General features: G+C 45.4%; 1 protein-coding gene and 1 long non-coding RNA gene across 3 annotated transcripts in view; one reads left to right on the top strand and one right to left on the bottom strand.

Annotated features, from left to right (window-relative positions):
- Nucleotides 1-22,103, bottom strand: part of DOCK5 (dedicator of cytokinesis 5) — a 220,895-nt gene extending 198,792 nt beyond the window's left edge. Inside the window, exon 1 of the mRNA XM_042934539.1 lies at nt 21,871-22,103. Within this exon, the coding sequence (XP_042790473.1) occupies nt 21,871-21,913 (43 nt within the window). The 5' untranslated portion in view covers nt 21,914-22,103. The remainder of the gene's footprint in view (nt 1-21,870) is intronic.
- Nucleotides 22,104-22,260: 157 nt separating this feature from the next.
- Nucleotides 22,261-25,059, top strand: part of LOC122217508 — a 40,004-nt gene continuing 37,205 nt past the window's right edge. For both annotated transcript variants that reach the window (XR_006201560.1, XR_006201559.1), the window contains exons 1-2: nt 22,261-22,732; nt 24,961-25,053. This is a non-coding gene — a long non-coding RNA (uncharacterized LOC122217508). The remainder of the gene's footprint in view (nt 22,733-24,960; nt 25,054-25,059) is intronic.

A 25,059-nucleotide genomic window follows, 5' to 3' on the forward strand; every position in this document is an offset into this window, starting at 1 on the left:
GATTTATAAACTTCCTAAAACTGTACGTGAAATGCTGTCTGTGTTGCGTAGGCACAATTTTCTGCGGAAAGAATCCACAGCTCTTGTTAGGGTCTCAAAGGAGTTTTATTTCGCCAATGGAAAATTACAATTCTCTGGGCAAAATCCTTGATGATGGGTGAGGAAACCGAGGCACCCACAGATGCAACTTAGGAACGGCCAAGCAGCTGGTTAGTGATGCGGCTGGAAGCAAAGTACACATTTGTTGATCCCCAGGCAGTCTCTTTACCTGCTGTCCCCCACGTCCCTTGGAAAGAGAGGATCCTTCCCTAGCGACAATGCCGGATTGCCACCCTGGACCCCGGACGCCGTAGCGTATGACCAAGCCTTGGGCAAAAATAGCGCAGCATGCCTTCCCCCTCCCTCACAATGTCATTATTCACAAATTTGTGTGTAAAGAGAACATCAGAGTGGGGAAAGACTCAAATTTGCCCTAAACCTCTTTCAAACAGCATTTCATGCCCAGGCAGCACAGGGCATCTTCACATACCCTCGCTCACCAGATGCCCTCGGCAAATAAAGGACTCCTTTTTTCCCCCCACCTACAGCAAAATGACTGCAACTTTCTCACGATTTCCTCTAACGGTTAAGTGCCAACAAAATATCACCCGACCACACGTCCTACTGGCTATCCTTTCTACGCCGTGGATTCCAAACCAGCCCTGCTGGAAGGAAAAAAAAAACCATAATATTCACAACCCATCGGGAGGCATGCAGAGGGGGATACTGGAACTCCTATCAGAAGCACACGGTCTGGCCTCTACTCTGTGTTTCTGCATTTCCAGAAAGCTCTCTGAGGGGCCAAATAAACTCAGTCAGGCTGTCACAGTGGAAGGAAGAGAGACCCACTCAAGTTACTTTGGGGAAAAGGGATGTTTTGGATCTGGAATTTGAAAGCCACTGAGGAGGAGAGCTCCAGGGCCTAGATGCACCCCCCCTTCCCCCCCCCCCCCCCCCCCCCGCCCACCAGAGGCCATGGGGTTTCTCGCCACAGCTGCTCCCTTCTCCCTATCACTTGGCCTCCTCGGTTTCCATATGGTTTTCCTTTTTTCAGTTTTTCTTTCAAGTCAAGCTGACACACAACGTTAACATTAGTTTCAGGTGTACAACAGAGTGACTGGACAAATTTATACATCACGCTGTGCTTCTCACAAGTGTAACTGCCATCTGTCCCATTACATCGCTATTATAATATCATTGACTACATTCCCTATGCTGTGCCTTTTATTCCCCGTGACTTATTCGTTCCATAACTAGAAGCCTGTATCTCTGACCCCCCCCTCACCCATTTTGTCGACTCCCCTCCACACCCCCTCCCCTCTGGCAACTACCACTTTGTTCTCTGTATCCATGGGTCTGATTCTGCTGTTTGTTTACTCATTTGTGTTTTTTTGGATTTCACATGAGGGAAGTCTTACGGCGTTTTCTTTCTCAGTCTGATTTACTTCACTTAGCAGTGTGCTAGGTGAAGGTCCATCCTCCATATGCTTTTTTCACGCATAACGTTGGCCACCGTGTGACTTCAGTTCACCAAGGACCCAGCTCTCTCAAATGGCATCCTTTTAGCTCGTGCCTCTGGGGCAAAATGTATCTTGGGATCCTTTCATTCAAGCTCCCAAGACGGGGAATCTGATTTGCTCTACGTATTTCTTTGTGCCAAGCGATGTCATCGTCCAGACTATGGAACAGCCTCCCTGGGGTGGTATGCCCACCCATACACCCATCGGCAATGGCCAAAAGAGTCACATATGGTGTAGAGCGTGGCTGGTTACCTGGGCCTTCTCGAAGTCTTCTACAGTGGCCACAGCCAGACAGGTCCAGGGACTAAATCAGGCTGTTCAGCAGTATGTGGTAGCAGGTTTCTACCAGCGTGTGAGAGCCAACTGTTAAGCGTTCAGGAGTTTTTGTGAGCTATTTGTTAATCCACTAGTAGTTTGAAATTGGCCGCAGTGGGAGTATTTATACCACGGACATTGGCAAATGCTACAAATTAGGACTTTTTTGTGTGTGTGTGTGGCACACGAGTTTGCCAGCACACCACTGTAGCGTGAATGGTCAAAGAGGGAGGAAAAAAAAAATCAGGGTAAAGAGGGCTCCCCGACAATCTGACATCTGACAATCTAGGTCATTTCTCTCTTGCCTTCATCCAGCCTTTGCTGCAGCCAGGATGGACAGCTTCCTCCTTCTTCACTTGCCCTAAGTACCTGCGCTTCAGCCAGGGCTTATGCTGAGCCAAATCCCCTGCCTTCCCAAACCTCAATGCCCATCTCCATAAAGGGCAACTTCTTCCCTGAAGACTACCTAATTCCCTCCATTAAAATAACCTCGCTTCTCTAAACTCCTGGGACCCAAAGGAGACATCTCTGCGCCCCCTTTTCATGTTGAGCCTTCCACTTCAGTTATTCCGGGCGCCATAACTTAGGGTCCTCTAATCCATTACAAACTTCCCATGAACAAAATCTATGTCCATTTCTCCTCTGGATCCTTCCAAGTGCTGAATATACGCTCCTCAAGTTAGGTACCTGGAAGTACATGGTGAATGAATGCAGAACAATTATTTCCACAAGCTGGCCAATAACACGTCTCTCCTTTGCCTTCAGGCTCCTACCGTTCCAGACCTGCTAACTCATGAGTTCCTCGACAGAGATGAGCCTTGGCAACAGAATAGGATTCAGGTTTAGAAGGCATCTAAAGCCACATATCTGGTCTGTGTGTGTGTGAATCACGTTCACTAGATCCAAAGGCCTGTAAAGGAAGGGAAAAGTCAAGGATATAAAACATAGAGTGTAAACTCTGACCTTTTGCAACAGCAGAGTCATAACTTCAAACCACCTATTAAACTCGATCAACTCCTTATTAAAACCGATCTCCCTTTAAGACTTTGACGAAGATGACTCGGAGTGTTAGGGGAAAACCTCAGAATTAGGAACCAGATGAACAAGATCACAAGGTCACTGTCAAGAGAAAATTAGTTCTTCGTGTTATGAATCACTTAACCAGCCTGAAGAGTATATAAAAGCCACCAAGTAGTTAAAAGGATTACAACTGGCATGTGAAGAAAAGAGTCCGGAAGAAATGGGCTTCTTTGCCCCAAAGCTTTTCCTAGGCAATACCTCCTGAGAAAGGCTTCAGGCAGAAAGTTCAAAGGCGTATCAACTTTAGATCTTGAAATTCTTCGTCAATGTATGCGGACTGACCGGCATTGCTCAATTAATTTGCAGAAATTTTCAAAAATTGAAAATTCTTCACACTCTGAGAATCTGGAAGGTAGAAAATAGTATCTCTAATTTACAGATGGAAAATGGAGTGAAAGAGCCAAGCCACTTGATTGTGTCTGTAACAGAGATTGAAATACAAGCCTGGCTTCCTAATCCTGGTGTCAACACTTCTCTGTGGGTTTCATTCCACCCATCACCCCCTCCAAACCGTAAGTGCCCCAGAATATAAGAAACAAGTGACCTTTATGAGACAGATAATTCCCGAAGCTTATTCCAAACGCACGGTGTTAAAAACTAGTTAAAAAACAAAACAAAACCTAAGCACTAAGGCAGACAAAAGAACATGGTAGAGTGACTATTTCAGCGAGAAAACAAGCCTCTAATCTTCCTAAAGTATAAAACCCTGTTACCCAGGGCTACCGATAAATGCAAGAAGATAAAGACGTATTACAGGGAACACATGTTTCATTGTAGATATCACTTATGTTTCCTTCATCTGTCATTTCTTGATAGGAGCAGTTTTAGGAAGATAGGACCACAGAAGGGCTGTACTCTCCCTAAGGTTTTATAACCATTAGCTAAAGCCTCCTCAGCATGAAATTCAGCCCCTCTGGAATCTAAAAGGGATCAAACCAAAAAGTAAAGAAGGGGAAAAACAAAACAAATGAAAGCAAAACTCCACACGTCCACGTGTCCACCCCAACACCCCCGATCGGGTCCTTAAAAACGGAGTCCTTTGGGCGACAAATAAGGGGCTGTTTTCCCCGGTCCCAAATCTGCCCTAAGGTCACTGCATTAAATCAGAATCAAAAATGCCACCAAAGCAAAGTTGATGGGATTATGGTTTGCTTCACAGAGTGAGCCATTCGCTTCCGAAAAAAGTTCTGCTGTCGAATCTGAACTGAGCAGGCAGGCTCATATCTAATACAGGAAAAAAAAAAATATATAAGAGGCAGATTCAAAATTTCCAAAGCTGTTGGCTTAGATCAGAGCTCAAACATGAAGAGAATTCTTCTACAGAGTCAAACCATTTCTGAATCTGTGAGCTTACAAAAAGACCTCCCTGAAGCTGTCGAGCCATTTGACAAAGAGCCGGAGTTGGAATCCTGACACTGCCAAAGGTGAGCTGGGCGCCAGCTCTTCCACAACGTTCCACAGTATTCTATATGCGGCCAATAATTTGACTCAGGTGGGCATCGGTCTTCTTTAAGAAAGGCTTACAGGCCCACAAGGCAATCGTTCAGGAGTCTGTCCTCAATGGATTCCTATTTCCAGATTCTGGGATGGTCTGTGTGATAGGACCTGAAATGGCTGGCCAAGGGCTACTGGTCACAAATGTCTCCGAGTCCATGATGAGATGAGGCTGGAGATAATGTATTTTGTGACATTCGATCAAGCCAAAGGGAAGGAAAGAGGCCTTTCTGAAGCCCTCCCTACTCTTCCTATGTATTTCCCAGACGTTCCTTATCTTCTATAATCCTCACGAACACTCCATAAACCACTGGTACACAGCAGGTACTCTGAGAATGTGTACTTCCTCGGAGCAGTAAGTTAGTCACAGTGGGTAGGGATTCAAATCCCAGTTGGCCTGACTCAAAACATCCATGTTAGTCAGTTCTGTGTGAATTTGTCACTTATTTATACCTCTTAAAATCCCAGACGGATCTCAGCCAGTGAGTCAGTGTTACCCCAAAGCGCAGGAACAGAGAACAGAAGTCCCATCACCCAGACACGCCCAGGGAATTCAAATTATTTTCCTTGACAATTTTTGCAAGACCTGGCCATTTCCAGCCATGAGAGCTTTGACACTGGAAATATACTGGAGACTAGTCTGGACCTTCGAGGATGGGTTCAGAGCTAACCAACGTTAACTACTTAACAATCAACCCTGCTCTGCAAACAATAAACCCTGCCCTGCTACTCTCAGGCAGGCTCCCACCTAGCAAAATTTCAGATAATGATTGCATTCTGCCTACAATACCAGGAAGTGTGCTAAGCATATTCCTACCTTCTCACTTGGCTTAGGGCCTCGTATGACTTCATAAAGGCAAAGAGATATAAATTGGTAGAAGCGAACTTCCAAATTCCAAGGTACAAGAAGCTACCCTCCCAAACTTCACTCCGCAGCAAACGGCTCTTGTGTCTACCCTGACAATTGTGATTGTAAGCATGGCTTGGCCACAGGGCATGAACTATAGTCTGCACGACTAAACGTAGCAACCATGGTTCTGATGTCAGCTTACCATGTGTCGCTGAGCAAATCAACGTCTGCGCCACGATCTTCGCTCACTCAGACCATGATTTATTTCAAGTTTATTTATTTATTCTGATAGAGAGTGAGAGACAATCCCGAGCATGCTCCGTGCAGCGCAGAGCCTGACACGGGGCTCAATCTCTCAAACCGTGAGATCGTGACCTGAGTGAAATCAAGAGTTGGATGTTTAACCAACCGATCGACCCAGAAGCCCCAGAACATGATTGACTTTTTTAAAAGGCATACCACATTAGTAAAGCTGTTCAACTATAGAAATAATTGTATATAAACATTCTGTTTTGTTAGTGAATATTTTATTTTATGTAATGCGAGACCAAGTTTGTGTATGCCACGGGACTGTCGATTGCCTTATCAAAAAAGACGGTGACATCACACCTTACTGTCTTTGAACAGACAGAGGAGTCAAAGCTGGAGACTAATGGTTTATCACCATAAAACAGTCATTGAGATCCTTAGGACAATCGACAGATTGAAATGAATGAGAGGTGATTCTACGAATTTTTAATTTTAGGATTATAAAGAGAGGAGGCTAGCGTAAACACAAAAATGCCACCTTGCCCTAAACAGAAACACAGTTTTAGGATTGGTTTTTGACTGTAAACAAGGAGACGGAGTGTGTTATAAGTAATTCACTGAATGGTAGAAAGCAAAGTATACTAAATTACAGATGGCCATCAGGAATATAGTAACAGCGGGGTGCCCGGGTGTCACAGTCGGCTCAGTGTCTGACCCCGGCTCAGGTCATTGTATCATGGTTCACGGGTTCGAGCCCCACACCGGGCTCTGTGCTGTCAGCAGAGAGCCCACTTTGGATCCTCTGTCCCCCCACCCCACCCCACCCCACCCCCCCGCTCTCTCTGCCCCTCCCCTGTATGCTCTCTCAACACTAAACACTTATATATAGTGACATATAAAGTTAGATCTTTGCTAGAATATGCAAGAGTCGGCATAGTTTGAGAGACAGGGCCAAAGACCTCATTGCCAAAACCAGCCCAGACATCCTGTGTGATTTGGGGCAAACCACCAAAATAGCCTGCTTCTTTTGCTAGATCTCTAAAACAAAGGTGACAACAGTTGCTGTCTTTAGGTCACAAATGACATGAATAATCATAGGATCGTTAAGTCCAATGTATATATTATTTCAAACTAATAATCATTCCACATTGCACAAACTTTGCAAGGTGCAAAAATATTTAATAAAAGCCCACTACTTCTGACACCCAGACCACCATCTCCTTCCAAGAAACAACTGATGGACAATCTCCTACACACACTTTCAGAAGTGGTCTAGCATTTACAAGTACACACACGTTTGTCTACTGCATTCAGTGCCTTAAACAGTGCCTGACACATAGCGGGTCCTGCGTAAATATTTGCTTCATGAAATCAATACTATGTATACTTTTTGTTTCATGCCCTCTGACTCAAATCTATCTTGGAAACAGCCCGTATCAATCTCTTCTTTCTAAAATGTTTATTTCAGTTTAGTACACGGGACATGCACGTGCCATACAAGTGTATTGCACTAAACTCACGTCAACTGAGACCCACCAAGATCAAGAAACAGACATTATCAAAAACCTACACGCCCTGCTCATTCTCCTTTCCAGCGCACCTGTCACCCTGTGACACCTAGGGGGACCACGACCCTGACTTCTAGAAACAAATTAGTTTTGCCTGAAGTGGTATTTATAGAAATTCAGTAACACAATATATGTACTCTTTTGCGTTTGCCTTCTTTCACGCAGCCTTTTGTGAGGTTTAGCCGTATCTTTGTGAGTGCATGTAAATCGTTCATTCTCAATTGCCCTTTAGTATTGATTTCATCGGGTGGGGACACAATTTGTACACACTCAACTGCTGATGGGCATGCGTGGGTTTTCCAATTTGGGGCTATTTTAAATAGTGTGCTACGAGGACTCTACACAAGTCTTTTTGAAGAAACTTATCATCCCCCCAACAGTGAAACTGCACAGAGGAGGTCTACGCCTAACTTTAATAGAAACTCCTGAACTGCTTTCCAAAATGGCTGTCCCGACGTACACTCCCACCCACTCCCACCCGTACATGGACCTCCTGTTGCCCCACCCACGCCCTCACCAAGAGCTGGAACGACTCCATGGTTTGGTTGGATTTGGTTTTCTTTTGCTCACTGGGTGGGGCTGCAGTGGTCTGCCATTATGTTTACATCTCCGTTGATGACAAATGGAAATCAGACCCCCTTCCAAATGTTTACTGGACATGTGGATATCATGTTTTATGAAGTGTCTATTCACATCTTTCGCCCATTTTTCTATTGGGTTATTCTTCTACCGATTTCTAGTTCTTTACGTGTTTGCAATATGATCTCTTGGTCAGAGCTGTGTGCTGGGAATGTCTTCTTCCACTCCGTGCAGTGTCTTTTTAATCTCTTAAGGGTGTCTTTCTGTGAGCAGAAGTTTTCTGAATTTTAAGAGACTTGGTATAATTTTTTTTAAGTTACTGTGTTTTGTGTCCCTTTGAGAATCTCTGCCTGCTCCAAGGTCAAGATGTTCTCTTATCCTTCCTTCTGAAAGTCTTTACCTTTCAAACATTTGGAATCATTTTTATATGGCATGAAGTAGGGGTCCAGTGATCAATTTTTTTTTTTGGCATAAAATAGGGGGCCGGTGCATTTTTTTTTCAGTAGAGACTGCCAACTGACCCAGCACCATTTCTTAAAGAGATTGTCCTTTAACCACCAAATGCTAGCATTATCTTTGCCATTGAGCCTGATTCTTTTTAATGGTATAGTATTCCACTGTATGCGTGTGCTATAAATTACTAAACCCATCCCCAACTGATTCACACTTGTTTTCATGTTTCTGTTATGAACAATGCCCTAATGAATAATCTCGTCCATGTATCACTCCCCACGTGTATCAGTATATCGGTAAGACAAACTCACAGAAAAGGAATTGTAACTCAAAGGGCATACGCAGTTTTTATTTTAACCAATATGTTTGTTTGTCTGCTTGCTTGTTTGTTTGATTTTTGAGAGAGAAACAGAGGGCAAGTGGGGAAGGGGCAGAGAGAGAGGGAGACACGGATTCCTTTTTTAAAGACAATAAATGAGTAACTGTGCTCCTGGTATCCACTGATTGAGAAAACATATACGGCCATGTAAGTTCACAGCCACTGTGCCTCAGAATCCTGGGAGATGGAATAACTAAACCAAATCATGCTATCATGATGTGAGGGGCAGGCCTTCTCTGTTTATTTGCTCCTGTTCAGAAAGAAGCTCAAAGCCTGGCTGGAGTGCCCCAGACACCAGGTAGACAGACTCCACCGCTGTTCCAGAAGGAGTGTGCTCCAACAGGCAGTCAATAGCAGCTCTCTGCCTCAGAAGAGGCTGCTTCCCCTCCCCAGTACCAAGCTGTCCTTTCCCATCAGAACAGTGTAAGAGGACTTGAATCCACCAGGACAGCAAGGAGCCTCACTCACATTTCTCCTAGGTCACGTCTTTTTGTTCAAAATACAAGTCTAAAAAATGCCAATGTTCTCTCACTTCCAGGTCAATATTATAATCCTTTATGATCAATACATGACTCTTCCTTCACCCATCAACACTTGGGAAACCCCAGTAGCATTCATTCTCAAACATGCCTGCCATGTTGTGAGAATGGCACACAACTTTTTAGTTTTGCAATTGACATTACGTCAAAACCATGGTGCTGAGGACCGAAGACCACCGGGCCCATCGCTGGCCTAAAACGTGACCACCATGGAACCCACAGCGTGACTTCTACTTTGCAGGCCCAAACCTCCAAAACACACTTCCTTCCCAGAACTTGTAAAAAGGGGAAGGTGAACAGCAAAGAAAACCATCAACAAAATGAGAAGGCAACCTACCCAAATGGGAGAAAATAATTGTGAATCACCTATCTGTTAATAGGTTATGCAACATATTAAGAACTCATAAACTCAGCAGCCAAAAAAAAAAAAAAAAAGAAGAAAAGAAAATTAAAAAATTGAAAGAAGAGCTGAATTCTTTTCAAAGAAGATTCCAAGAGACACGGGAAAAGATGCTCAACATCACTAATCATCAGGGAAATGCCAATCAGAACCATGATGAGATATCATCTCACATCTTTTAGAATGTTATTATCAAAAAGACAAGGAGTAAATACTGGTGAGGAGGTGGGGAAAGGAGAAGTCTTGCGTACTGCTGGTGGGAATGTGCATTAGCACAGCTAGCATGGAAAACAGAATGGAGGTTCCTCAAAAATTAAAAATAGAAGTACCATATAATCCAGCTTCTGGGTACTCATTCAAAGGAACACTAGCCTGAAAAGATTATCTGTACCTCCATATTTCATGCAGTATTTACAATAGCCAAGATCTGGAAACAACCTAAGTGTCCACTGATAGATGAATGGATAAAGAAAATCTGACACACACACAGGAATATCATCCAGCTATTAAAAACAAAAAAGAAAGAAGAAGAAGGAAATTCTACCATTTGCGGCAACACAGGTGGACTTTGAGGGCATTCTGCTAAGTGAAGTAAGTCCGACGGAGAAAGAGAAATACTGTATGATCTCACCTGGATGTGGAACCTAAAACAAAACAAAACAAAACAAAAGGAACTCATACATACAGAGAAGAACCTGGTAGCTGCCAGAGGTGGGGGATGGGTGGTGATTGAAAGGCACAAACTTCTGATTCTAAAATAAGACTTGGGGATATCATGTACAGCATAATGACTACAGTTAAGAATACTGTATTGTCTGGGAGCCTGGGTGGCTCAGTCGGCGAAGCATCCGACACTTGATTTTGGCTCAGGTCATGATCTCACGTTTCGTGGGATGGAGGCCCACATCAGGTTCTGCACGGACAGCACACAGTCGGCTTGAGATGCTCTCTCCCCTCCCGCCTGCCCCTCTACAGCTCGTACTCTCTCTCAACACTTTTTTTTTTTTTTTGAGAGAGAGAGACAGAGAGACAGAGAGACAGAGCATGAGCGGGGGAGAAGCAGAGAGAGAGGGAGACGCAGAATCCAAAGCAGGCTCCAGGCTCCAAGCTTCCAGCACAGAGCTTGATGCAGGGCTCAAACTCACAAACTGTGAGATCATGACCTGGGCCAAAGTCAGACGCTTAACCGACTGAGCCACCCAGACACCCCCAAAATAAACATTTTCCTAAAATAACACAAAATTTTTTTAAAAAACGCTGTATTATATATCTGAAAGTTGAGAGTAGATCTTAAAAGCCCTCATCACAAGGAAAAACTTGTAACGCTGCGTTACAGTTGGATGGATGTTAACGAGACTTACTGTGGTGATCCTTCCGCGATATATACACTTTACGTGGTACACGCGAAACAACCATCATGTTATGTATCAATTATATCTCAGTAAAAAGGGGGAGAAGATGATTTCATAGGTAGATCTTATTTACACCAAAACCTCCACCTAGAAAAACCACAGGGAAGACAGGCATTTTCCCTTTCGGACTGAGCAGGATACAACGACTTGTCAGATCCCTAAGCAGACATATAAAGACATGTGCGCTATCCAGTTATAAAGAGAAAGGAAGCAGCCGGAAGACAGCAGGCTGAAACACACATTGGCTAGTAGCGGTGTGATTCCGGTTACTCACTTTATACCTCCGGGGCATATTTTTCCAATGAAATGAGGGTGTTAGCCAAGAGGTGATGGATGCATAGAGAATCCAGCCCTTAATATTTTATGATTCTACAGACAAAAGGGCAAAGCTGTCAGATTTTTATAACTGTGTTATGACTTATAACCGATCTCCAGCAGGAAAGTCTGAGGAGCGAGAACCCTATTGCTTCAGGCTCACACAAAGTATATAGCACATCCTGCCCCAGGTATGCAGGTAACAAACCAGTCAGCGGGATGCACTCTTACTCACCTTGGCTGAGTCAGCAAAGAGCTATTTTCAAGAGGGAATTTATCTCTGCTATGATTTCTTTTCCTCAAGTTATTATAAAACATAGAACAGTTACCTGGGATTCTTAGGGCACCTGGGGGTCCCAAATATGGCATCTGACATGAACAGTCCCAGAGTTTAATGGGGTGTGGAAAAGCAGGAGCAAATGGCACAATCTGGAAAGGTGGATCCATGAATATCAAGCCATTGGAACAATAGCAGCTTTGCGATGGCATAGAGCTTTGTGGAGGACAAAGACCACTCTTGTCTCTTGCTTGGGAGCTGGTTGCCAGCAATTCAGACAATCGGTGGAGTCCCGGCTGCCAGCCCAGGCTCCCAGAGGACGTGGCCTGGCCACCACTTGCAAAAAATAAAATTAACACAGCCATCCTCTGCTTTCCCTTGCTCACCCAAATCTCTACTTCAAACTCATTTCTTAGCTTGATCTCAAAAGCACTTTTTTAAACTTAAAAAGAAAAGACCGTTACTCCTAAAGTATGCTGGGGGTGACTTATAAACCAATGTCAAAGGGCTCCCAAAGGATTTGTTACACCCTTTAACACCCACAGACAGGAGACATTTCATGAGTGGTTTAACCTATTTGATGAGGGCGAAAACTACTTTGCCCTCCTTTCAAACACTTAGTGAAGAACAAACTATGTGACCTCGGTCAATTTCCTGAAGTACAAACTACCCGACCTTCGTCAATTTCCTGGGCCACAGATACAGGTCAAATTCTATTACAATTCCATGATTTCTTCTCAATTTAAATGAGTGGTAATAGAAGTGATCTGTGTTCCTTTTTTTTTTTTTTTTTTTTTTTACTCTTTTGACAGTACTAAAATATTTGGTATGTGTAGAGTTGTAATTGTTGTTACACTGAATATTGCTGGGAATGAACTAGAAGTTAGGAAATTTTCCGTTCATGGAAAACTTCATTGCAATGAGATCTGAGTCCTTTCCCCCAAACTTCACTGGGCTGTCTCTTAATTTTTAGATGAGGAGAGACCACGAGTTCATTTAAGTTGAAAGGTATGACTACCACAAAAAGCATTCTGTAAACCTGGACAAACTAAATCCTGAGTAACTACTCCCTTTGCTGCAAAGCCCTGAGCCCATACTCTAAATTGCTTCTTCCTCACCACATTACTAGGGATCTCGTATCTTTTTCTTTTAATTACCCTGTGTACAATATATACTGTCCTTATTGTAACGGACCTCAACTCCTTTTTAGTAATAGAAGGAACAAATGAGTTTAAAAGCGTTGTTTCTTTCACTAGATTCCATGTCGTTTTCTCCCTCGACTCACGTGCTCATGAAAGCGCTAATCCAATGACTCAGAACCTCCTAAACCCTATTCACCACAGCGGTCAAGCTTTTTCTTTCCACTTAGCCAATTCTACAATGCACCTTCCTCCTGGAAGCCTCCACAAATAATGAAGAAGAAGAAGAAGAAGAAGAAGAAGGAGGAGGAGGAGGAGGAGGAGGAGGAGGAGGAGGAGGAGAGGAGGAGGAGGAGGAGGAGAGGAGGAGAGGAGGAGGAGGAGAGGAGGAGGAGGAGGAGGAGGAGGAGGAGGAGGAGGAGGAGGAGGAGGAGGAGGAGGAGAAATGGGGGGGAGGACTATTTCCATTTTCCCTTCCTATCTAACAAGGCATCATTTAGGATTTCAATTCCTCTCCCACACCACAATGTTCACACAACCCTCTGCTTAAGCAATTTATTAAATCTATTTTATCTATTATTTAAATGTTCCTTTTCCCACCATTTTTTATTACATCTCACTGGAAGGATGCATATGGCACTATATTCTGTAGCCTGAAGAAAACTCCCTCTTACAGCAGACAAGACCAATTTAGGTAGATGATGGATTCAGCATTCATATATCACTTCATTTATTTATTGAGTGTTGGCCATGTGCCGGCACTGGAGTTCACTGATGAAAAAGACAAAGTTCCTGTCCGCATAACCTCACATTCTAGTATGAGAGACAGGCAGTAAACACATTCAAATAAATAGGACAGGGGCGACTGGGTGGCTCAGTTAGATGAGCGCCCGACTCTGGGTTTCAGCTCAGGTCATGATCTCATGGTTTGTGGGATCGAGCCCTGTATCGGGCTCTGTTTGGGACTCCGTGTCTGTCTCTGTCTGTCTGTCTGTCTGTCTCTCTCTCTGCCCCTCCCCTGCTCGTGCATGCTCTCTCTCTCAAAATACGTAAAACATTTTTAAAATACAAATAAATACGACAATTATATGAAGTAAAGAGAAATGTCAATAGACATTGAGAGGTGTGGACAGGCAAGGCGTGGGCAAAGACAGTATGTAGTACCTTAAACTAAGGTTCTCAAAAGCATCTAAGGAGGGATTATTCTAACTGATTCCATTTTTAATTCTCTATTTTATCTAACTACAGTTGATGCTTGTTATTTGCAGATTCTGTATTTCTGCATCCTCCTACTTACTAAAATGTATATGTAGCACCAAATGAATACTCCTGGCACATCCACGGTCACTCTCAGATGTGTGCAGAGGGGCAAAATGTAACCCACAAGTTCCCATTTGAGGTCGAACGAGGTGACCGCTGGCTTTTTTGTTTCAGTCCTCGTACGGTAAACAAGTTTCTTTTTTGCAGTTTTTAAATGTGCAGTTTTAAATTTAGTGCCATTTTTTTTTTCACTTTGTGCTTTTTGTTAATGATTTCACTATTATAAAACGGACCCCAAGCACCGTGCTGAAGTGCTGTGTAGTGTTCGTAAGTGCAAAAAGGCTGTGATTTGTCTACTGGAGAAAATACATGGTTAGATAAGCTTCACTGAGGCTTGTTGATAGAGTGCTGGTGGCCATGAGTTCAATCTTAGTAATCAACCATGTAGAGTAAATAAGGTCTTTAAATCTTTTTTCTTAATTTTTAAAAAACTTTTTTTTTTTTTTAACGTTTTTATTTATTTTTGAGACAGAGAGAGACAGAGCATGAACGGGGGAGGGTCAGAGAGAGGGAGACACAGAATCTGAAACAGGCTCCAGGCTCTGAGCTGTCAGCACAGAGCCCGATGCGGGGCTCGAACTCACGGACCGCGAGATCATGACCTGAGCCGAAGTCGTCCGCTTAACCGACTGAGCCACCCAGGCGCCCCAAAAAACTTTTTAAATTTACATCCAAGTTAGTTAGGTATGTGCAATAATGATTTCAGGAGTAGAATCCAGTGATTCGTCCCCTACGTATAACACCCAGGGCTCATCCCAACAAGTGTCCTCCTTAATGCCCCTTGACCATTTAGCCCATCCCCCCACCCACAACCCCTCCAGTAACCTTCAGTTTGTTCTCTGTATTTAAGAGTCTCATGTGTTGTCCCCCTCCCTGATTTTATATTATTTTTGCTTCCCTTCCCTTACGTTCATCTGTTTTGTAAATTAAATTTCTCATATGGGTGAAATCACAGGCTATTTGTCTTTCTCTGACTAATTTCACTTAGCATAATACACTCTAGTTCCATGACGTTGTTACAAATGGCAATATTTCATTCTTTTGGATTGGCAAGTAATATTCCATTGTGTGTGTATACACACGCACACATGCACGCACACACACACCACATCTTTATCCACTCATCCATCGATGGACATTTGGGCTCTTTCCCTACTTTGGCTACTGTTGATAGTGCTGCTATAAACATGGGGGTGCAGGTGTCCCTTTGAAACAGCACACATGTATCCCGTGGATAAATGCCTAGTAGTGCAATTGCTGGGTCATATGGTAGTTCTATTTCTAATTTTTTGAGGAACCTCAATGTTGTTTTCCAGAGTGACTGCACCAGCTTGCATTCCCATAAGGTCTTTAAATCTTAAACAGAAACACACATAAAATAAGGTATGTACTGACCAGATGATGAAAATGTGACCAGAGGCTCACAGGAACCTGACCTTGAATTTTCCCTAAGAGCAATGGTTCAGTATTCGCCGAGTCAGTGTTCCCGGCCGCTTTATAAAACATCAACTACTACAAATCATAAGAATCTACATCACGTCGTGGAGAAAATTTCAGCTGGGCATCAGCCTCCTCCCTCCTTGACAGTATCTTGCCAGACGCCCAATACACTGCTGTTTTATTTTTGTTGACTTTATTTTTACAGTTGCTTTTTTCTATGGCACGTGCTGCCGGTCCTCCTTGAATGGTAGCAACGTCTGATTTTCTTTTCCAATAATTGTTTTAAGTAAAAATGAAAAAAAAAAAAAAAAGGCAGCAACATACAGAAAAGATGAAGTGGAAAACAGATGAGGCAAATGTGTGTGGATGGCATCAGACATGAAACTGCTTCACCGGGGGACCTGGGCATGCAGAGATCACGGTAACAATGACCGACTAAAGTTTGGGGAAACATATGGAGTAGATTACACGGCCATAGATGAAAAATTCATCCTCCATGAACCTCAGTTTTCTTATCGGGAAAAGGGGACAAAACAGGAGAATCACAGCATTATCTCGATTGAGGGGAATAACAGGCAAAAAAGCAGAGCTGAGACTTTTTGGTCTTGGAACCCCTTTTCACTCTTAGAAGTTACTGAGAACCCCAAAGAGCTTTTGTTTATGTGGGTTACATCTATCAGTATTGACCATATTAGAAAGTAAAACAGACATTTTACACTTGTTTAATTTAAAATAATCATAATAAACCTGATGCATGTTAGCAAAAATACCTCCTTTTTTTATGAAGATGTATTTTTTCCAAATAACAACACTTTTCTAAACAAAAACACTTAGGAGCGGCAATGCTTTGCATCTTTGTAAATAAATCCTTAAACGTCTGCCTTCACGAAAGGAGCTGGATTCTCCCACTGCCTTCAGCATTCAATCTACTGTGGTATCACACTTCATGTAGTCTCTGGGAAGCTGTACTGTATCCTCGTGAGAGGGTACAGTGAAACAGGCCAATAACAGGCCCAATATTACTGTCAAAAAAGTTCTAGTCTCATGAACCCACTGCAAATATCTCCAAGACCCCCACGTGTACCTGGAACATTCTGAAGTAAAGGGTTTAGAGCAGTCGCAAAGTAAACTCATCATAAATATTAATTCTCTAGGGCGCCCGGGTGGCTCAGTCGGTTAAGCGGCCGACTTCGGCTCAGGTTATGATCTCGCGGTCCGTGAGTTCGAGCCCCGCATCGGGCTCTGTGCTGACAGCTCGGAGCCTGGAGCCTGTTTCAGATTCTGTGTCTCCCTGTCTCTGACCCTCCCCAGTTCATGCTCTGTCTCTCCCTGTCTCAAAAATAAATAAACGTTAAAAAAAAAAAATTGAAAAAAAAATATTAATTATTCCTTTCATTCTTAGCCTCAATGTTAGAACACAAACACCTTAGGGCAAAGACTTCTTCAGCTGTGTATCTAGCAGCATCATACCTCCTCTAGACACATGACCAACAAGTGTTACTGTTGTTGCTTATTCTGGTTGCGTAACTAATTAGCTGTGTGATCTTCAGCCAAGGATTCTTCATCTGTGTTCAAATTCAGAAATCCACGGACTTGAAAAGGGGAAAAAACGCAGCTCTATTTTCTGACACTCAGCCATCACTGTAATGATGACCGTACACAATAGACCCCCACGGGCACCAACTGAAACCGGAGGTGTTTTCAGATCGTATCATGGTTTACGGCAGATATCTGGAAACACCATATATGCTCATCACTAATTCAAAAGTATAGTAGTTATTAGACCTGCAACTAGGTCTTGTTATTTAGTGGATTAATAATAAGCACATATATTACAACATTACAAATTTGGAAAAATATCTTGACAGCTGTATTTCAATACAACTGAGTTTCATTTTCAATCCTTCATAGGTGACTTTATTCTAAGAAAACGATCCACTGGCTTAACCAGATGGCCTAAGGAGTTTATGCAATCAAAAGGCTGCCCGGTGTTAAGCAATTCACTTTACCTCTTTAGACACCAAGTTCTTCTCTTTAAAAGGAAACTGGACTGTTTATTCTCCGAGACCCTCCCCTCAAGAGCAGGACGGGAACCCACAGCACACCTGAATGCATTAACAAACAGCTGCAAGAATCTGTTTTCAATTTTTACACCAGGATCTGAGAGTCTACTCGACTGAGCTGAATGCTTTTAGATTAATGGAGCCAGGCTGCACCAAACAGATGAAGAGCTAATGGTGAAAGCAAAGATTCTCCCACAGTATCTTTTATCACATTATAACGATATAGATCACAAATAAACAAACAATAATGAGTCTGCCAAAAAAAAAAAAAATCCACGATCAATACAATTTGGGACTGTTATTGATATAAATGGCTTGTTTGGAATAGATTTAAACACAAATCGGGGGCACCTGGGTGGCTTAGTCGGTTGAACGTCCGACTTCGGCTCAGGTCACGATCTCACGGTCTGTGGGTTTGAGCCCCGAGCCCTGCGTCAGGCTCTGTGCTGACAGCTCAGAGCCTGGAGCCTGCTTTGGGTAGATCCCGTGGAACCCCCACTCTCACTTTTGTCTCACTCTGTCTCTCAAAAATTATAAATAAATATAAAAAAAATTAATAAATAAAAGATTTAAACACAAATCTTTCCATAATCAGAAGAGTGAACCTGGGTATATATCACTAATGTTTGCCTTAAATCTAAATAAAAGTGGGGCTCCTGGGTGGCTCAGTCAGTTAAACGTCTGACTATTTGATTTGGCTCAGGTCATGATCTCACAGTTCCTGAGTTTGAGCCCTGCGTCGGGCTCCCACTGTCAGTGAGAGGCCTGCTTGGAATTCTCTCCCTCTCCCTCTCTCTCTCTGCCCTGCTCCCCACCCCACCCCCCCCCCCCCCACACACAGGCTCTATCTCAAAACAAATACACACTTTAAAAAAAAACTAAATCTAAATAAAAGGGTTTGTACCCCCATATCGTCAAACAGAAAACATTCGAGAAAGAAAGAGAAAAAAAAAATAAAGGAAAAGAAAGCAAGAAAGAAAAGTACGGAAGAAAAGAGAATTTTCTAAGGCTATGGGGAAAAGCACCCTGTTTCTAAGCACTTGGCACAGAGCACTTCGCACTGGGATACTAATGGACTAGAACTTTAAAGAAGAAGTCTACTTGTCCTCTCACTTGATGACACAGATAACACACATGGGTCATTCAGGCCCTCCTAGTGCTAGAGACTGAGCCAATAGAGCTATGTTTAAGAACTAAGAAAGCCCAGACAGATTGCATTTCAGTCCCCATAGAAAAATCTAGGCTATGTCAGGAGCAGCGAACAGTGGCACCTTCAAGATAATAAAAGAGTGGAGACTGCTAACTTCACTGAGCAAAATCCAAATGAAGATCAAAGTAGCTGTGAGTCATTAAAATGCTTCAAAATGGCTATCATATGGTTTCCTTCACCCAGAAACGCAACCCGACCAGCAGACATTTGTAAGTGATGACTATCCCCAGAAAAGTCCAACAAGCCAATTTTCCTAATTATATTTAAATGAGTCTGTCTACTCTATGCTTCCTTATTTATTCAACAGCACATTTTTTCACTTGCAAAGATAAAGATGGACGGAAGGCTGTCACTTCGCACGTTTAACTGAACAAAAAAACCCTCATATTGTGGTGGATTGGCGGGGGTGGGGGAGGGGGTTGAGAAACTGCATTACATCATCACAGAAAGTAGGTTAGGGCTTCATAACGTCACCTCAACACCAAGGACAAGCCGTTATGACTACATGCTCCATACCTGGTATTGGGACTGGGATACAAAGCCATATAACCTTCTGATTCATTGAACCCAAGGATAAAAGGATACTTAAAATATGGTGCAATGTAACGACTATAAGGAGAGGCCTGAAGGTTTGGGAAGGTCTGGAGGATGCCAACCCTGGAGGAGGCAGTGGTAATGGACTTGAGCCCTGAGGAAAAGTTGGATTAGGGATGGTGCACAAGTGGGCGGGCCCTCTGGACGGAAGGGGAGGCATGAGGGAGGGAGCAAAGTCCCAAAGGAGAGATTCTCCGCTGCATATTGCACAAGAGCAAAGAAGGGCAGTGTCTGCAGTGTTGAGTTAATGAAAGAAGCCATGAGAGATAAGGTTGGTGGAGACAGGTTGAACCAGATTATCACAACCTTGAAAGTTGGGCTCAATTTAGACTTTACCCTGTAGGCCAAGGAAGGCTTCTAAGCAGGGAGGGAGGTGTTAGGAACAACAGGGGGTTTTAGGAATAAACAATAGTGATTTATCTTCTCGGCTAATCTGCCTAACAGTGGGTCCTTTTGTCAAGCCAAGATTAATCAGAATCTATTATGTCTAGTAAAATAAGTGTGCCAAATTATATCCTGGGGTAATTTTGCTACCCCTTTTGCCCTGGAAATGCAATTCACATACTTTTCTTGACTGATGATAAATAACTGGGTAACCCGTCGCCACAACAGGAAGAAACATACATTAAAAAGAAAACATATCACAGTTGCTCCTATGACTATGGCAATTAAAACATTTGGGTGCTTGGGTGGCTCAGCCGGTTACATGTCCGACTCTTGGTTTCAGCTCAGGTCATGATCTCCAGGTTTCATGGGTTCGAGCCCTGTGACGGCCGGCCCCACCATCGGAGAGGAGCCTGCTTGGGAGTCTCTTGTCTCCCTCGCTCTCTGCCCCTCCCCCACTCTCACTATATCTGTTTCTCTCAAAATGAATAAACTTTAAAAAACGAAAAAAAAAATGTACGGGGTGTGGATGCATTCATTACATGAAAGTCATGATAGTTGGGGTTCCTCTTATACAAAATTAGAAGTGATAACTTTGTAAGAACTGATAATTACTCATTGCTGAATATGCTTTAATTTAGTAGTACTCTGTAACACTCAAAAATAAAGACATTGATTCCATCTATTTCAATCATTTCACTCCCATAACTACTGGTTACTTAACTAACTGGCACCTGTCTGAACCTCATGACCAAATTAGGACCAGGTAGTGTCGGGCAGAAGAAACACCCACTCATTTCTGAGTTGCCACGGGAGAGTGCAATGATTCTAAATAAAATTTAAGAGGGAGAAAAGTTTTTTTGTAATAGAGGCAACTATACACACACACACACACAGAGTATATATTATTATATATGCAGGGACATACACATATAAAAGGTCACAATTAAGAACACTGTATAGTGAATGTTAGAGGGCGTGTTTGTTGTTTTTGTAACTGACTCGTGGTTACAGAGTTGCAAAGCACCCAGAGGCTGCTAAGCTTATCTCGAAAAGGACTTCACTGTCAGAAAGCACAGAATAGCACAGAAGCACAGACTAGGTTCGGGGACCACTCCCTACTAACTGAGGCGAGGGAAACACGGCGGCAGGGAAGGGACTCAGGTGTAAGATTAAATTACAAATAGGCCAAATGAATGAAGCTGCGAGGAAGTGATAAAATCCTCAACACGCACCACTGTGTCTATTCTAGGGAATCGCCCCGCGAAGGGCAGCGTTTCCAGGAGACCTCAGCAACCTCACTGCGGGATAAACACTGCAAGGACCACGGTTTTTCATCTGGCTCAAAACCAGGCACAGCCAGTGTTTCGTGTCCAAAACGACACGACAGCAACCCCTCCGCGGGTGGTGGGGGGCTCTCCAGCACCGCCGTTTAGGAATGCCGAGTGCCTAGCCAGGACCTGTCAAAGTTTTCTTACTAAAATATCCTCATCTCCTCCCACGATGACACCCGGGGCTCGGAAGGCAGTCTTCCACCCGCTCGGGGCACGCTCCGTTGAGGACGGGCGTCTGCACGATCAGCCCCCGGGGGCAGGCACCCCCGATCCCTGGTCACACACTTCCTGTCTCTTCCCTCACGTCCCCCCCCACAACTTCGGTCTCCCATTCAGTTTCCAACTGTTACCAAGGTCCTAATCCCTGGAGGAAAGGGGGGCAGGCGGCTTTCTAATCCCCAACTCCTCACTCTGGGGCATCCGAGAGAGCCCAGGGAGGGAGAAGGCAGAAAGCCCTGGGTCCGCGAGCGGCACCCGCGTTCTGCCGACGGCGGCGGGTTAGAAACTACTCAATGAAACCCCAAGGCTGGGGAGGAGAGACGCGAGCGCCCAGCCCGGTGCCCCAAACCGACAGCAGGCGAGCGCTCGTTTTGTTTTTTTCCTTTTTCTTTCTTTCTTTCTTTTTTTTTTTTTTTTTCTGACGTCTCGCCCGTGCCCAGCGCTGGCGCTTTGGACTCGGGAGCCGGATTTCCAGTCCCGGAGCCCGAGTGCACTTCCAGCCACTCCGATCCCCAGACCCGGAGCGACGTCCCCCTCGGGGAACGGCCGCCGCGGGAGCCGAGCCCCGCCCGCGCCCGCGAGGGCAGCGGGGACCCGACCCCGCTCCCGGGCAGCGCGCGTACCCAGCCGCCCAACTTTGCGCCGGGCAGGGCCGCCCCCGCGAACTCCGCGGCGGCCGGGGTGGGGCGAGCACTCACCGACCCCGTACTTCTGCCTCTTGGTCGGGATCCAGCGGGCCATGGCGGCGACCTCGCCCCGCGGCGGCGGCGGCGGCTGCGGCGGCTACAGCTCCCGGGGCCCCGGCCGCCGCCGCGCCGCGCTCCCGCGCGCCCCGGGCTCCTCCGCCATGTTCCGGCAAACTTCGCCGACCCCGCGAGCCGTCTCCCCGCCGCGCCGCGCCGCCCCGCGCGGGATTCGCTCCGGCTCGGCCCCGGCCCGCGGTCACCTGCTGGGCCGGGCGGCCGCGCCGCCGTGCGCGCCCCTCCCGGCGCCGCCCCGGCCCCTCCCGCCGGCCGCGCCCTCCGCCCGCCCGGGGCCGCCTCCGCGCCCCGACCCGCGGGCGCCCGGCCTCTCCCGCCCGCCCCGGGGCTCCGCGCTCCCCCGGCTCCGCCTCGCGCACTTCCCGGGAGCGGCTTCCCGGGGCCCACTGGGCTCAGAGGGTTGTTTTTTTTTGTTTTGTTTTGTTTTTTCCTCTCGGTGTTTGGCGCTTTTCCCCGCCTTCCTCACCCGGATTCAACCCTCGAGGCTGGATCCCGGGGGGCGTCGGGAGGGCCGGCGGCGGGTGGGCGCGGAGTGCGGGGTCGCTGCCACTGCGCGCGCCGCGCCTCGGGGGGAACTAGAATGCGTTCGGGAGCTGCCTGCCGGGCCCCGGGCACCCCGAGTGCCTGGCACTCAGCGGGCGCTCAATAAATATTTGTTGAATGAATGAGCAGTTGACTACCGCGTTCACCCCCTGGAGCTTTAACTGACACCGAGAGGACCGGAAGCCGGGCTCCAGGGCGGACGCGACCTCCCGGGGCCACCGTTGATAGCTTTCAAAGCGGGCGTATTTGTCTCCGGGTAAGTGGAGACCTGATGCGAGGGAGCCGGGCTCCTGAGACGTGTCAGCTTCCAAGGGGAGCTTCGGTGGGAAAATTCTTTAGAGAGTCTTAACTTGGAAATCCTGTACCCCGCCCTCCCCCCCCACAAACACCGGGACGCCTCCCCAGCTGAAGGCATTCAGACCCTTGTGCTCAAGGGAAAAGATCGCCCCAAGACCTCCCTTTTCCAAGACAGCTGCAGCCCAGAGAGCATCCTTGTGGAGGGGGGACCAGGGCACATCCGAGAGACTCTTCTCCATCGGCCGTATCGTTTTGACCAACAGCCCGACGCACGGACTGTTCAAATGCACTGCCGCAGGCTCCACTTGGAACTCACTTCCTCCTGGAGAGACCTCGGGAATGAAGGGGGGGGGGGGGGATCGGAGGCACCTGGCTTGGGGGGAGGGGAGGCGCTCGGCTACCTTACACGGAGAAGTAAAATCTCAGAGTAAATGAGCAGCCGATTTATGCTCCCGGTCTGAGAAAATACCTATTGAAAGAAACTGTTTTGTCTTTGCAGTCTGTGAAATTTTTCTGGCCTTTCTGGAACATGAAAGAAAGATAACGTAGTGAAATAGAGTGAAACTTGATTGAAAAATTAGTGCATTTTAATTTTGGTAATGTGTGCAAAACCATATCCGAAATAAAAAAAAAGGGGGGGGGGGGTCCTGTTCTAGGTGGGTAATTCCTAGGGCTTATCCTCTTCTCCATCAACAAGTAGGCATTTATTTGCAAAGTGTAATGATAATTTAAGAATCCGTCACTTTATTTTTTCTTAATTTTTTTTAAGTTTATTTACTTTTGACAGAGACAGTGCGAGCATGAGCTGGGGAGGGGCAGAGAGAGAGAGGGAGACACAGAATCCGAAGCAGGCTTCAAGCTGTCAGCACACAGCCTCACGCGGGGCTGGAACCCCCGGAACTGTGAGATCCTGACCTGGGCCGAAGTCGGAGGCTTAACCGACTGAACCCTCCCGGGCGCCCCAAGAATCTGTCACTTTAGACTTAACATCCAGGAGGCACTCCACCATATCCATGAAATAATTTTTCTTAGCCAGTGACATCACGATTAACCTAATGTCATCTTCTTTCTACCAATGTTTATTAAGGTCCTGTTAGATGTCATGGGGCCCAGCAATGAATAAAGGAAAATCCCTACCCTCATAGAGCCTACAGTCTGGAAGACAGAGGAAAAAAAAAACAAATAAATGTGTGCCAAATGAGACTAAGCATGTAGAAAACCCAAAACTAGGAGGATAGGATGTGCTGCTGTTTTATGCTGAGTAGTCTGCAAAGGTGCAGACATTGAAGAATCAACCCGAGGGAAGTATGCAAAGGCCTAGAGGCACGTTTGGCAGGTTCCCAAAACAGCAAGGAATCCTCCTCTGTAAAAAAGGAGTAAGTAGCTGTGTGGAAGGCAACTTGGTCCAAGAGGCACAGAGTGGCGGGATAGAGCAGGACCCTGAAAAGCATAGTAAGGGGCTTACATAGAACAACATTAGATGAGGTTGGAGTTTTTGAGCCAACCCTCCAATACGATCTAATTTGCTTGCCTATGGGATGAACAGACTATAAAGGCACAAGGGAAGACATAGGAATATTTTAGTAGTTCAAGCACCAAATGAAAGTAGTTGGGGCCAGGATAGTAGGGGAGAGATGGGAAAGAGGTTGGATTCTTAACATAAAGTTAAGAATATAGTGGGACTCCTGGGTGGCTCAGTCGGTTAAGCGTCTGACTTTGGCTCAGGTCATGATCTCACGGTTGGTGGGTTCGAGCCCCGTGTCAGGCTCTGTGCTGACAGCTCAGAGCCTGGAGCCTGCGTGGGATTCTGTGTCTCCCTCTCTCTCTGCCCCTCCCCTGCTTGCACTCTCTCTCTCTCTTTCTCAAAAATAAATAAACATAAAAAAATTTTTTTAAAAAGTTAAGAATACAGTGTGCACGGAGGAGAATTCACTGTGAGGCCTCTGGGTCCTTTCATTAGCTTGTTTTTGGAAAGCCCGCAAAGAAAAAAAATGTTTTGTGTTTTGTTTTGTTTTGTTTTCCTTAAGAGCCCCACTGTATATGCTTCAGGCCCCAGAGACCTTGGATCCTGTCCCTGGGTGTGATAGACAAGGTGGGTCAAGGATGACTCTAAGTTTGGGGGCTTGAGTAACTGGTAAATATATCCACGTTGTTCTGTATTGAAGTTTTCCTTTGTTATTTCTTTAGGACTTAATCACCTTTAGGACTTCCTCAGTGATTCCTCCACGTGGACCCCTAGGAGCTGAAGCATTTGCATTATAGAATGGGGACTTCACAAAGGTATTT

The sequence above is a fragment of the Panthera leo genome, chromosome B1 (assembly GCF_018350215.1).
Source record: "Panthera leo isolate Ple1 chromosome B1, P.leo_Ple1_pat1.1, whole genome shotgun sequence".
Taxonomy (NCBI): domain Eukaryota; kingdom Metazoa; phylum Chordata; class Mammalia; order Carnivora; family Felidae; genus Panthera; species Panthera leo.